Consider the following 13,245-nt stretch of genomic DNA (forward strand, 5'->3'; position numbering starts at 1 on the left):
CCTTCTTTTGAGTTTATTTCTCATCTAATAATTATATTTCAATGTAGTTCAGCTTTATTAATTTATACCCCTGATCTGGACTACTTTCATGGTGCTATTGGGTCCATTTCTTCCCGTATAATTATATAATTTAATAATAATACTGGTAACACTTTACAATAAGACCCCATTAGTAAACATTAGTTAACGCATTAACATTAGCCAACAATGAGCAATAATTTGTTAGTTAGTTAATTGTTACAGTTAATTTGTTAACGTTAGTTCATAAAAATACTGGTTATTTTTAGTTTGTTTGCTCGGGTCTATTAAATATTAACGGATGCAACTTTTGGTTTTAATAATGTTAGAAAATGTTGAAATTAACATTTTAATTAAGATTAATAAATGCTTTAGAAGTATTTTTCATTGATAGTTCATGTTAACTGATATTAACAAATGGAACCTTAATGTAAAGTGGGTTACTTTACTCGAGTTTATTTTTTGTTACATTGTTACAGTGTAATTATATATTTAAGTACTGAGTAATATTAATTAACAACATGCACTTACTATAGGGTTAGGCTTAGTTGCATGTAATTATGCATAATTTAATTTTATTGCTTTGGTAAGTATGTAACAAAAACACTGTAAAATAGTGTTACTGTAAAGTGTTACCTCTTTACTTTTGTCGTAATGAACCATATTTACTGTTTTTGTTGTTTGTGTGTTTTCTTCAGCAAGTTCCCTGGATATCCTGATGAGTGATGGTGAGGAGGAGAGCTCCTTCCTCTCGTTGCCCAACTCTGTCCTTCAGCGCCACTGTTTGACCTCTGACCTCTCTGAAACGGCAAACTCAGAACAGCAGCAGTTGCTGATACAGGTACGACCCTGCGAGTGGTGTTTGCGAAGACAAGATTGTTCATACTAGGCATTCTGGACTTTTGTCAGTTCTAAAGGTCAGCATTAACCTGGACAATTCATATTATTAGTTGTGCTCACTAAGGCAAGCATCACTATTATTATTTTTGTTCATAACTAGATTCAGGGATTTGCTTCTAAAAACCATTCAGCACACTTTACTAGCCTGAATAGCAACGGTTGGGTAACCACCACCAACACCAACACATTTTCTCTAGATTATGTGTACTAGACCAGTTACACTACTGTTTGGGGTCAAAATAATTATTTAAAAATATATATTATTAAGAAATTAATACTTTTATTCAGCAAGGATGCATTCAATTCATCAAAAGTGTCAGTAAAGACAGCATTACAAAAGATTTCTATGTCAAATAAATTATGTTCTTTCTGGGAAAAAAAATTCATCCACAAAAATACATTGATAATAATCATGTTTCTTAAGCAGCAAATCATCATATTAAAAGGATTTCTGAAGGATCATGTGACACTGGAGTAATGATGCTGAAAATTCAGCTTGGCATCTCTGGAATAAATTACACTTTAAAATACTCACAATTTTTTTACTGTATTTTTGATCAAACAAATGCAGCCTTGATGAGCAGAAGAGCATAAAAAATATGCATTAACCTCTCAACCATCTGTTTCTGTGATTGTGTGTTGTGATTGAATCATCTTCACCAGATCACTACATTAAGGAGCTGGTTTCTGTGTGAGCGCTCTGTCCTATATCTGTGTGATCTTTGCGTAATTGATTTTACAGGTTTCATAGGTCACAGCTAACAGGCTGCGCTGCCTTTGTGTTCTGTGTTTAAACAATGTTATCGGCTTTAGGGCTTCTCAGCGCAGCTGGTTGCTCAGGCGGTCTGTAAACGACCACAGGCTCACTTTGTTTCAGTTTGAGATTCCCTCAGGGCAACATCTGCAGGCAAATCCCATTTCATTTAGTTGATTAAATTAGATTAGGGCTGATATTTGCTTATAGACAGTTTCAGATCTAAAACACCTCTTCAGTTTTTGAGCTTTAAATGGAAAGATTTATAAGAATGTAATGAAGGATTGGACCACTGGTTGACAATTAAAACGAAACGTTTATGGGTTCTGAAGAAAATGTGTTTGCCCACCATGATGCTAAGGTTGGGGGTTGGTGCCACTGCTTTGATGTGTGGCTGTTATTTGGTTGCTTACAAGTGAAATAAGTCCATTGAAATCATGGGTATGGTTGCTCCAGCCGTTTGTAAGTTCTTACTTAAATTGAAAAGTAAAGTCCACGCTAGAGGTAACTAGCCAGTTTTATAACTAACTCTCTACTTTATTTGGTTGCACCATTTGTTTTTAAGGCAGAACATAGTTAGTAGGTCGTAAGCTCTTCGTGAAGTAATGTGTGGTCACATATGACGTTTACCTTTAATGTTCCAATAGCAGCCTTCAAATATGTGAGCAGAATTTGTTTTTATCCTTGAATTTATCCTTGATTCTAACTTTTGCCTCACATAATTATCAGTACAATTATGTTGCCGTTGAAATGCAGTACTACTTTTCATGTAGAACATAATACATATATGTAATAACATTCTGAAACTGTATTTGAAATTAATAAGGATACTGATAAATCATAAGAAATGTAGTGTATTTATTATTTGACATGCAAAACACAGACCGACACTTAACACGGTTTGCTGTTTAGAGAGAGGTTTTGTTGAAGAGTTACTAACAAAGTAATTTATTTACATAATGTTCTTGCTCTTAAAATGTAGATGAGTGTAAATGTCAACATGATCATGTATGTCTAAAGGATTGAAGTCTGTCGATCTTCTGTTTTATTCCAACCATTTCTCCTTATCGGAGGCTTCCAGAAATGTTTATATTATACATAGTTACATTTCAACAAATGTAATATAAAAATATTTATTAACTTTGTGCCCCATTTACATCAAAACTAGGCTAAGTTGTAACTTGCGCATTTACCCCTTGTTGATAGATATGACTCCAGTAGCTCATCTGAGTTACATAACAGGATCCACTGTAGGTTAATGATACACTAGGAGTACAGTCCTCCTTTCTTTGATCTCCAGGGGTGGGTGAAGCGTCTCTGAAAAGGGCATTCTAGAGTAATAGAGATTTGAGTGTGCTTGGGTTTCTAGTCTTTTCAACATACCATCAGCACAGAAGAGATCCGATTGGCTGGAGATCACATGTATGGTTTGTCCAGGCCTCTGCTTTTCAATGCATTGACGGCTCTTCTCAATACAACAATAGTTTAGACGCGGGATAGCTTTGTATGTGCTTCTCTAGATCTATCTGTGTTGACCAGGCAGTGTTACCTGTAGAGGTACAATGAGTCAGTAGTGGGAATTTCCACTGAAATACAGGATTTTAAGACATCAGGTTTTCAAATCTTCAAAAATAGCATCATCTCAGAGAGTTGGTATGTGCACATTTTTTCCTGCGAAGTTTGAGTTGAGTGATTTTGTTCTTTTGGGTGTCATCTGTCATCCATCAATGTCACATCACTGATCCTTTTCATGCTTTTCTGCTCCTTTCTTCCCTCTCGGTCCTTATTTCTGTGTCTCTGCACTGCCTTCTCTCCATTTCACCTGCACAGAAGGTTACTTTGTCCTGTTCCTGGACGTCTGCCTACGTAATTCCCTCTGATTCTTTCTTTGTGCTTAGCTGTGTGCTACTTGCCTCGTTCTGACGTCATCTTTGCAATACACACTGTACTGCTGTAAAGTCTATTATGTTCATAGTTCTCCTTGTTTGCTTAAATCTCTCTACTAGAGGTTTTGTAGTCGTCTGAGTTCCTGAAAACTGTATCCGAGGTAGTTTGTGCCAGTAGAAATAGTCACTTGCTCATTAAGCTCTCGTTTAATATGAATTGTTTAATTTAGTCGTTTTTTACTCATGTCATTTCAAAATGTTTTCCTTTGATTACATGATGAGATATTTTTGCAAATGTCCTGGCTGATCTTTTTGTTACAACAAAATCATACAGTGACCAATTTATTATTTTTTATTTTTTTAAGTCTGAACTTGTTTTGAAATTATAAAATTGTTTTTGTTTTCCGTGGAATAAAGTCATTATGTGTTTGGGATGACATGAGTATGTTGTGTAAATGACACTTGAAGAACCTGAAGAGCACTTTCTTAGTAACCTGGTTGTTTCATTATCATTTTAGAAAATCCTCCCACTTATTTTTAAATGTCCTTCCTGCTTGTCTTTAGTTTGTGTGTAGTTCAGGTCGTACAGATGCCATTCATGGTTGAATTTACTCCGATTTCTTGTGTGTTTGTGCAGACGCTGCAAGAGAGAGTTTGTGAGTTCCAGGCACGCTTGCGCAACGAAGACGCAGCGAAACAACTCCTGCTACAGCGACTGCAGACACACGACCACCAGCTCAACCACGACAACCACCATTACGAGGAACATTCATCCTTTAACCAAGAACCTCAAGAGCAGCTCAGACTGAACGGCGTCCAGCTCAACCAAGCTGTGTCCCCTACAGGTGAGAAATATCAAACTATAATTACACACATCGGGTCACACTTTATATCAGGTGTATTTAACTATGTACTTGCATCAAAAAATATTGTTAGGTACAGTGTTCTTATTATTATTGTGTTCATGTTGTATTGCAAAACACTTGCTGCTATTGAGGTGGGACACGGGTACGTTTAGGGACCGGTTTGATTTGAGTGGGTTTAAGGGGTAAGAGACGGGTCTACGGTGGAATTATAGATTTAATTACAGCTGTAATTACATGAAGGTATTTTATAAATATGTACAATGGGGGAAAAAAATGTTGTACACAATAAGTGCATTGTATCAAATGATTAGTTAAAATGTTAATACATAGTTAAAAGACACTTAATATAAAATGGGACCAATTTATTATTATTATAAATGTTTATATTATTTTATTTTAATTATAATAGTTTTTATTTCTATACATTTTATTATAAATGTATTATTTATATATATATTCGCTGTCAGGCAGACCTTGTATCTCCAAAAACACTACTTTTGGGAAATGGAAAAGTATTTTTTAAATTATTAAACACCACGTTGTCAAAGTGGCTTTATATATGGTTAGACGCTTGCATCTGTTATTTATATTATTAACATTTTACCAAAATTGAGCTTGAATGGATTTTTAAGGTTTTTGACCAGCGAATGTCGGACATATATATGTTTTGTCCGTCATTAGAATGGCTGCATCTGAGGCAATAAGTGCGTCTGTTACGACCACTAGGGGTCGGCTGTAACAGGAAAAGGAATGAGATATCCCAGAGAGATATCAAAAAAATATTTTTTTTATTTCCAAAAGGGTTTAGCATCAGACAACCTCTGATGTTTTCTTTAACCTCTACAATTCCGAAAACAAAAGAAAACAAAATACAATTGAAACTTACCTACCCACCTCCCTAAACCAAAAACAATGTGAAAAGATAGACAAAATAAAATGGCGTCAAACCCCCTACCTCCCTTACTTTGGCAAAAATATATAGAAAAATATTTACTGGAGATAAATGTACAAGTTCATGGCAAACAATGCAAACCAGAATCCAAAATCGTAGTCAAACAGGCGTGGTCAGTTAACAAGGATAATCAGTTAATCACAAATCACAATCTCAAATAAACACTCACAATCTTTCTGATATGACACTCTAGACAAGACGATGATGATACAAAACAATAGCGAAGTGGTTACGATCAACGCTGGCACAATAGTGGCCTCTCTTGAGTGTTTGGGGCGGTCCTTATATCTGGATCAGGTGTGGAGGAGAACCAATAGCAGCCTCCAACAAATTATCACCAGAGACCGCCCACCTGTAACACAAACAAGCACATGCACATACACAGAGACAATAATACACAGGACAGAATGGAATCAATGAGCAAATGACTTGGGTAATAACAGCATCACATTACGCTTTCATCAACTATTAGGTAATAAAGTTTACTGTTGCTATGTGGGCACTCCATTTTTTCTGATGAAATATGGAATTACAAGGTTTCCGCCTGACAGTGACAATAGTTATGTAATATAAATAAAGCTGTTTATACATATTTACATTTATCAACAACAATTGACACTGTTATTGAACTGAATTGATTTGACATTGAACTGACTTGATCTGAATAATGATACTGTTTTCCTCTGTAGAGCTGCTTTAAAATAGAATTTGTTTTATAACTGATGAATTTTGCAACATTAATGCTGTCATTTTCCTGTTTATTAGTGAAACAATCTGTATAAAGTCCTACATAAATGCAGGTGACCTAAAAATAAGAAAAAGCTGCTTGCATGGCATTAAGTGTGTGTTTGTATGTGTCTGTGTGTAGGTGTGAGGAACTCTGGTGCTTTGACACAAAGGCCTCTGGATTTTCCCAGCGCTGTACAAGTGAGTAAAATTCACTCACAGGAGCAACTGCAAAAAGACGAGGGAGAACAACTCGCTCTCATTACAGGGCTGCGCACACAGGTACGTTACACACAAAGAATAGGGCTCAGTTTTCCAGCCAGATTTAGAAGAGCACTATCAGATCATTTACATTCCTCAGCCGCCATGTATCCTGACCCTTTAATGCGTCGACATTCATTGTTTCTGTCTGGTTGGATTAAAGAAGATTGATACCTCATAAATGTGAATGCATTAAACTTGCTGACTCGTTTCTTTTTAAAGAGATTTGGCTTAATAATGCTGTTTGTTTGTGGTTTTGTAGGTCAAGGAGCTGGAGGAGAAACTAGTGGATCAGACACAGGAGGTGGAGAGACTGCGCTCTGAGCTGGTGAGAGACTGAAACCGGGATAGAGAGAGGGATTATTAGGGACCGGGAGAGCTGTCACAGTTGTGTGAAAACACATTTCTATTGTTTTATAAAGAACACTGACCTGATTTAATTTTATGATGGGCGGTGGAGGGAGTGTTAACCTGGTTATCTGGTTTTGTTGATAACAGAGGAGTGTGTCCCTGATCTGATCTCTAATTTTAGATTGGCGTGGCTGTGCTTATCTGTACTTTGACAAATTTATCCCCAGAAGCTAAATATGATGAATCCTTTTCTCATTTGTTGTAAAAAAAAAAGAAAAGCCAGTTCATAAAATAATTCACATTTAATTGATTTCATTTTAGGTTTTTTTTTAACACGGAGCATTAAGTTACTGTACCGTTCAAATTGTGACAGACAAATTGTTTAGACATTTATAATGTTACAAAGATTCTATTTGAAATAAATGTTCTTTTGAACTTTCTATTCATCAGAGAATCATGAAAAAGCATCATAGTTGCACAAGCAGCACAACAGTTTTCAACATTACTGATAATAAAAAAATGGGGGGGGGGGGGGGGCTAGGCTTTGTAATTATAATTAGGTGTATATAAAATGAATTGGAAGTCTACATTAAGTCCTCATTCAGTTAGCTAAGTAAATGTGTGTATGTGTGTGTCTAGGGGGCGACAGATCTGGAGAAACAGCTCGAGGTGCTGGAGAGTGAAAACCAGCGGCTCAAACAGGAGCTGAGGGCCAGTCACACCCAGACCAGCTGCTCTACTGCCCACTGCCCGCACAGCCAGGTATACTCGCACTACCCTAAACAGACCATCTTACTTTAATGAAAAATCTAAATCTTTCTAACCAGGTTGGGAATCACTGCAAACCTCAAATACAATCATACAATCCGACTGGTTACTTGATGTTTGAAATTAGGGCTGTCACGATTCCTCCATTAAATTAGAGTACGCTTTTAAAAAATCCTTGATTGCAATTTTACCCGTGTCGAGTAACCGGCAAAATGCCAGAAGTGTTTCATTCCATGGACGAGAATCCATGAACCGCATTATTAGACAGTTTTCTAAGGATGCATGATGTATTAAAACCATTTAAAAACCATTCTGTAGTATAGTGCTATTGTGAATTCACAATGGCTGATATGCAATTAAATAAATATATGCCTTGTGGGTTAAATATATATATGCTCTTTAATTATTTACATGCTTGTAGGTCACCTAAGTGTGTCTTAAATGCTGCTTATCACAGTAAATACTGTTATTTACATGAGTGAAATACATCTCAAACTCCATCTCATATGCTGTGAGTTAAGGTTACTTACAACGTTCATCTGGGAACGTAATGTGCACCATGTCATTAGATTTGTGAGGTAAATCATTTATAAACCTACGCCAACTCAGGACAATATATCAATACTTTTGTAAATATGCAAACTGTTCATCGTGATTTCAAAATAAGTTTAAACCCTTGCTCTGAGTTTGCTTGTTTTGATGTCCACATGCTCTTGTTCAAGAAATTACAGTGGCTGTAGAACTTCTATCGTAAAGAAGTGGCCAAATATTAAAGATTAAGTAAACGTTTTGATTAAATGTCATTGGGCCAATATTAAACAAGGATTTGATCTGCTGTAAAGTGTAACAACTCCAGGCCGTTGGCGCCCTCTGCAGGCATTTGTTATAATACATAATGTACACTTGATGATTGTTTATACTATGTGTATTATATTATCTATTTAAAGGGTTAGTTCACCCAAAAATGAAAATTCTGTCAGTAATCACTCACCCTCATGTTGTTCCAACCGTGTAAGACCTTCGTTCATCTTCGGAACACAAATTAAGATATTTTTGATGAAATCTGAGAGCTGATCACTTCTCCATAGGCTTCTAGGTGACCGAAACTTGCTGGCCCAGAAAAGTTATTAAAGAGATCGTTAATATAGTCCAAGTGACTACAGTGGCTCAATCTTAAGTATATCAAGCGACGAGAATACTTTTTGTGCGCAAAAACAAACAAAAATAACTACTTTATTCCACTATTCATTTCCTTCTCTCTGGGCCTCGTAGTGTTTTTGCGCTGCGCGTCTGTGTTGCACGTCATCACGCATCACACACATGACCAGCTTCGGCCAATTGTGAGCCTACATGGTGACGTGTAACACAGACGCGCTACGCAAAAACACTACGCGAACCAACTAGAGGCCCAGAGAGAAGGAAATGAATAGTGGAATAAAGTCGTTATTTTTGTTTGTTTTTGTGCACAAAAAGTATTCTCGTCGCTTGATAAACTTAAGATTAAGCCACTGTAGTCACTTGGACTATATTAACGATCTCTTTAATAACTTTTCTGGGCCAGCAAGTTTCAGTCACCTAGTAGCCTATGGAGAAGTGATCCAGCTCTCAGATTTCATCAAAAATATCTTAATTTATGTTCCGAAGATGAACGAAAGTCTTACGCGGTTGGAACAACATGAGGGTGAGTAATTACTGACAGAATTTTCATTTTTGGGTGAACTAACCCTTTAAACTGTATTGTTTTATAAAACCATATGATTACTTGCTATTGATGCTTTATATGAACCACATATTATTGCCTCATTGTTATTATATATGTATTTTAAGTCATTTTTAAGGCTATTGTTTTCTTAGGTCAAAAAAAGTATTTCTCGTCAAAATAATCAACCGATTACCAAAAATAATCGTTAGTGACAGTCCTACTTGAAATGCTATCTACCTTGTGTTTATTCTCTCAGCTGTTTATCCTCTGTTTTGTTATGTAATGTGTTGGCCTCAGGATGTGGAGGCCCTGCGTGGAGAGCTGTGTCGCAAGGGCGAGGAGTGTCGCGAGCGAGAGCGGCGACTGGCTGCGCTGGAGCATCAGGTGCAGGAGAGGACGGGTGTAGTCGTTCAGCTGCAGGAGCAGCTGGAGGAGGTCGCGCACCACAGACAGCAGCTCCAGAAGCAGCTGGAAGAGGCGTCATGCCACAGGAGCCAGAGCGAGGATCAGCTGACCTCTCGGCTCCGTGACGCTGAGGAAGCTCTGTCTCTCCAGGCTGCACAGCCGCCGCAGGTCAAGGTGAGAGGGATAACAGAGCACAGTGTTTGAGAGCTTGTTGACTTGAAATTGTTGAATGTTGGTTACACTTTCTTTTAAGGTGTCCTTGTTGCAGTGTAATTATATATTGTTAAATACTGAGTAATATCAATTAACTACATGTACTTATTTTAGGATTAGGTTTTGGTTTGGGGTTTGTTGCTTTTAATTATGCATAATTTACTGTTATTACTACAATAAGTATACAGTGCCCTCCACAATTATTGAACCCCCTGGTAAATATGATCAAAATTGGCTGTAAAAAATAAATCTGCATCGATTATCCTTGTGATCTTTCATTCAAAAAATGTGCAAAATTCTAACCTTTCATTGAAGTAAAAGAATTGAAAGTGGGGGGAAAATCACATTATGAAATAAATGTTTTTCTCCAAAACACGTTGGCCACAATTATTGAAACCCTTTCATTAAATACTTTTTGCAATCTCCTTTTGCCAAGATAACAGCTCTGAGTCTTCTCCTATAATGCCTGATGAGTTTGGAGAATAACTGACAAGAGATCAGAGACCATTCCTCCACACAGAATCTCTCCAGATCCTTCAGATTCCCAGATCCATGTTGGTGCTTCTCCTCTTCAGTTCAGCCCACTCATCAGGTCAGGGGACTGAGACGGTCATGGCAGAAGCTTCATTTTGTGCTCCACAACAAATTTTTGTTTTGATTTTTATGTTTGTTTTGGATCGTTGTCCTGATGGAAGATCCAACCACGGCCCATTATAAGATTTCTAGCAGAAGGCGTCAGGTTTTGATTTTTTATTTGTTGATATTTGATAGAATCCACAATGCCATGTATCTGAACAAGAAGTCCAGGACCTCCAGCAGAAAAATATGCCCACAACATTAAAGATCCAATGGTATATTAAATTGTACACATGGGGTACTTTTTATCCTTGTGTTCACCAAACCCATCTAGTGTGTTTGCTGCCAAAAAGCTCTGTTTTAGTCTCATCTGACCACAGAACCCTGTGCCGTTTGAAGTTCCAGTCGTGTCTGACAATTAAATTTGCTGGAATTTGTTTTTGGATGAGCGAGGAGGGTTTTTTTTAAACCCTCCCAAACAACATGTGGGGATGTAGGGGTTGTTTGATAATTTTTTTTTTAGGCTTTCTGACCCTAAGACTCAACTAATCTCTGCAATTCTCCATCTGTGATCCTTGGAGAGTCTTTGGCCACTCAAACTTTCATACTCGCCGTGCATTAAGACAGTATAGACACACGTCCTTTTCCTGGCAGATTCATAACATCTTTAGTTGGTTATAACTTCTTAATTATTGCCCTGATGGTCAAAATGGGGATTTTCAATTCTTTAGCTATTGTCTTACAGCCACTTTCTAGTTTGTGATGCTCAACAATCTTTTGCTACGCATCAGAACTGTATTCTGTGGTTTTACTCATTGTGATGGATGATTAAGGGGATTTGGCCTTTGTGTTTCCTCATATTTAAACTCCTGTGAAACACGAAGTCATAGCTGGACAGTTTCATGTTCCTAGTCACCCTGGTGTACTAAAAAAGGTAAATATTAATGGGAATATACTTCAGAGATATTTTACTCGTAAAAAATTCTAGGGGTTTCAATAATTGTGGCCAACATGTTTTGGAGAAAAACATTTATTTCATAATGTGATTTCCCCCCACTTTCAATTCTTTTACTTCAATGAAAGGTTAGAATTTTGCACATTTTTTGAATGAAAGATCACAAGGATAATCGATGCAGATTTATTTTTTACAGCCAATTTTGATCATATTTACCAGGGGGTTCAATAATTGTGGAGGGCACTGTATATAAAATATGTAACAAGGACATTAAAATAAAGTGTTGCCAAATGTTTTATTGAAATGTAAGCTTGAACTTCTATCGTAGAGGCTTTTTGTGGATTTGAGTTATTTAGCAAACGCTTAAACGCATGTAAGGCCCAAAAAAGTAAATAATAGTGTCACATTGAGACTAGACATTATTCAAAAAAAGTACTTTTATTATGATGCCGGACTGTGAATGTACAGTAACACACACTTCATGTTTAAACACCATACATACATCAACAATTTTGCATAAAATAAACGCCAGTTAACGCAGATGATGTGTTTATAACATTGTTTAATGTTGTTCCTGTCCCCACCATGCTATTAGTTTAATGATTTATGCGTTTTGTTATGATTGATTCATGCATTTCATTGTGTGTATAATTTAAAAAAGTGAACACAAGATTATTATTCATGTTAAATGTGTATTTCTTTGTTTCTGTAGAATCACAGACATATTATAACTTTAATTCCAAATATTGGAACATCTTTCCCATAGTGGATTTAAAATTCACAGAAGTAGAAGTAAAGTAATGTAAAGATCGTATGTATTAAAAAAATAATACAAAAATACTGCAATAAAAGAAGGTATGAGGTGTTAATATTCCCAGAATAGAGACTTTCAGATTTTCCCGAATAAATATTTTGTCATTATTGACAAATCACAATTTCTTATGTACAACTCACTCAGCCAAACATCAAGTGTTGGTACCGCGTCCAGTTTCCACATCTAGAGAATCATCCATACTGAAAGAGATAGACAATTATTCCTTCTTATTAATTTCCCTCAGAATGGCCAACACAGAGTCCGGCTCAATTTCCATTTTCTTCCTTCCATATTTAACCTTATATAGTCAGCTCTACTGCACCTTGAGACTGCATATATATATATATATATATATATATATATATATATATATATATATATATATATATATATATATATATATATATATATATATATATATATATATATATATATATATATATATATATATATATATATATATATATATATATTCTCTCTACATTTAGGATACCATATAGCCTGTGAAGGCACATACTCAGGGCTGATGAACACCTCATAAAAGTGAATTAATGTGTCTGTTTCTCACTCTTCCTGCAGTATGTGACCAAGACGGTTGAAGTGGAGTCGGCTCAGTGTAAGCAGGCTTTAATGGAGGCTCAGGCCCGTAACCAGACGCTGCAGGAGCAGCTGTGTGTGCAGAGACAGCTCCTCAGAGAGCTAGAACAGCAGCTCCACGAGTCCCAGAGAACCAGCGGTCAGCTCCGCCAGCAGGTACCACACTCGCCTCCTGCACCAGCCGCTCTGATACATTCTTAGCATTTTGAGTGTCCTGGATTATCATGTGGCCGGGTGCTTCTCAGATCTGACCCCGTTTGTGGTGACCGTGGTGGTCTGTTGATATGTTCACGTCTTCTCGAATCCCAAGTGGCCCTATGATATCCGTTTTCATTTTTTCCCAAATTTTGTATTTCGCGTTTTCATTTTTCTGTGTGGTTTAATTATCTAATCAATTGAATTCATAAAACTAACTTTTTAACAATAATATATCGCCATGAAGTGTTATTTTTTTAACTGTGTTTTAACTTTTCTAGACTCTGTTTTATGATTTAGTACGAA

General features: G+C 36.5%; 1 protein-coding gene across 10 annotated transcripts in view; it reads left to right on the forward strand.

Moving 5' to 3' along the window:
- Positions 1–13,245, forward strand: part of kifc3 (kinesin family member C3) — a 61,876-nt gene that overhangs the window by 37,246 nt on the left and 11,385 nt on the right. For 9 of the 10 annotated variants that reach the window (XM_079874355.1, XM_079874352.1, XM_079874347.1 and 6 more), the window contains exons 2-8: positions 717–859; positions 4,196–4,403; positions 6,245–6,384; positions 6,626–6,691; positions 7,354–7,476; positions 9,482–9,763; positions 12,727–12,900. In XM_079874355.1, coding sequence (XP_079730481.1) covers positions 737–859; positions 4,196–4,403; positions 6,245–6,384; positions 6,626–6,691; positions 7,354–7,476; positions 9,482–9,763; positions 12,727–12,900 — 1,116 coding nt within the window. In that variant the 5' untranslated portion in view covers positions 717–736. The remainder of the gene's footprint in view (positions 1–716; positions 860–4,195; positions 4,404–6,244; positions 6,385–6,625; positions 6,692–7,353; positions 7,477–9,481; positions 9,764–12,726; positions 12,901–13,245) is intronic. The other variant, XM_079874354.1, reaches the window with a different exon arrangement.

The sequence above is a fragment of the Squalius cephalus genome (genome assembly GCF_949319135.1).
Source record: "Squalius cephalus genome assembly, chromosome: 6".
NCBI classification, from domain to species: Eukaryota; Metazoa; Chordata; class Actinopteri; order Cypriniformes; family Leuciscidae; genus Squalius; species Squalius cephalus.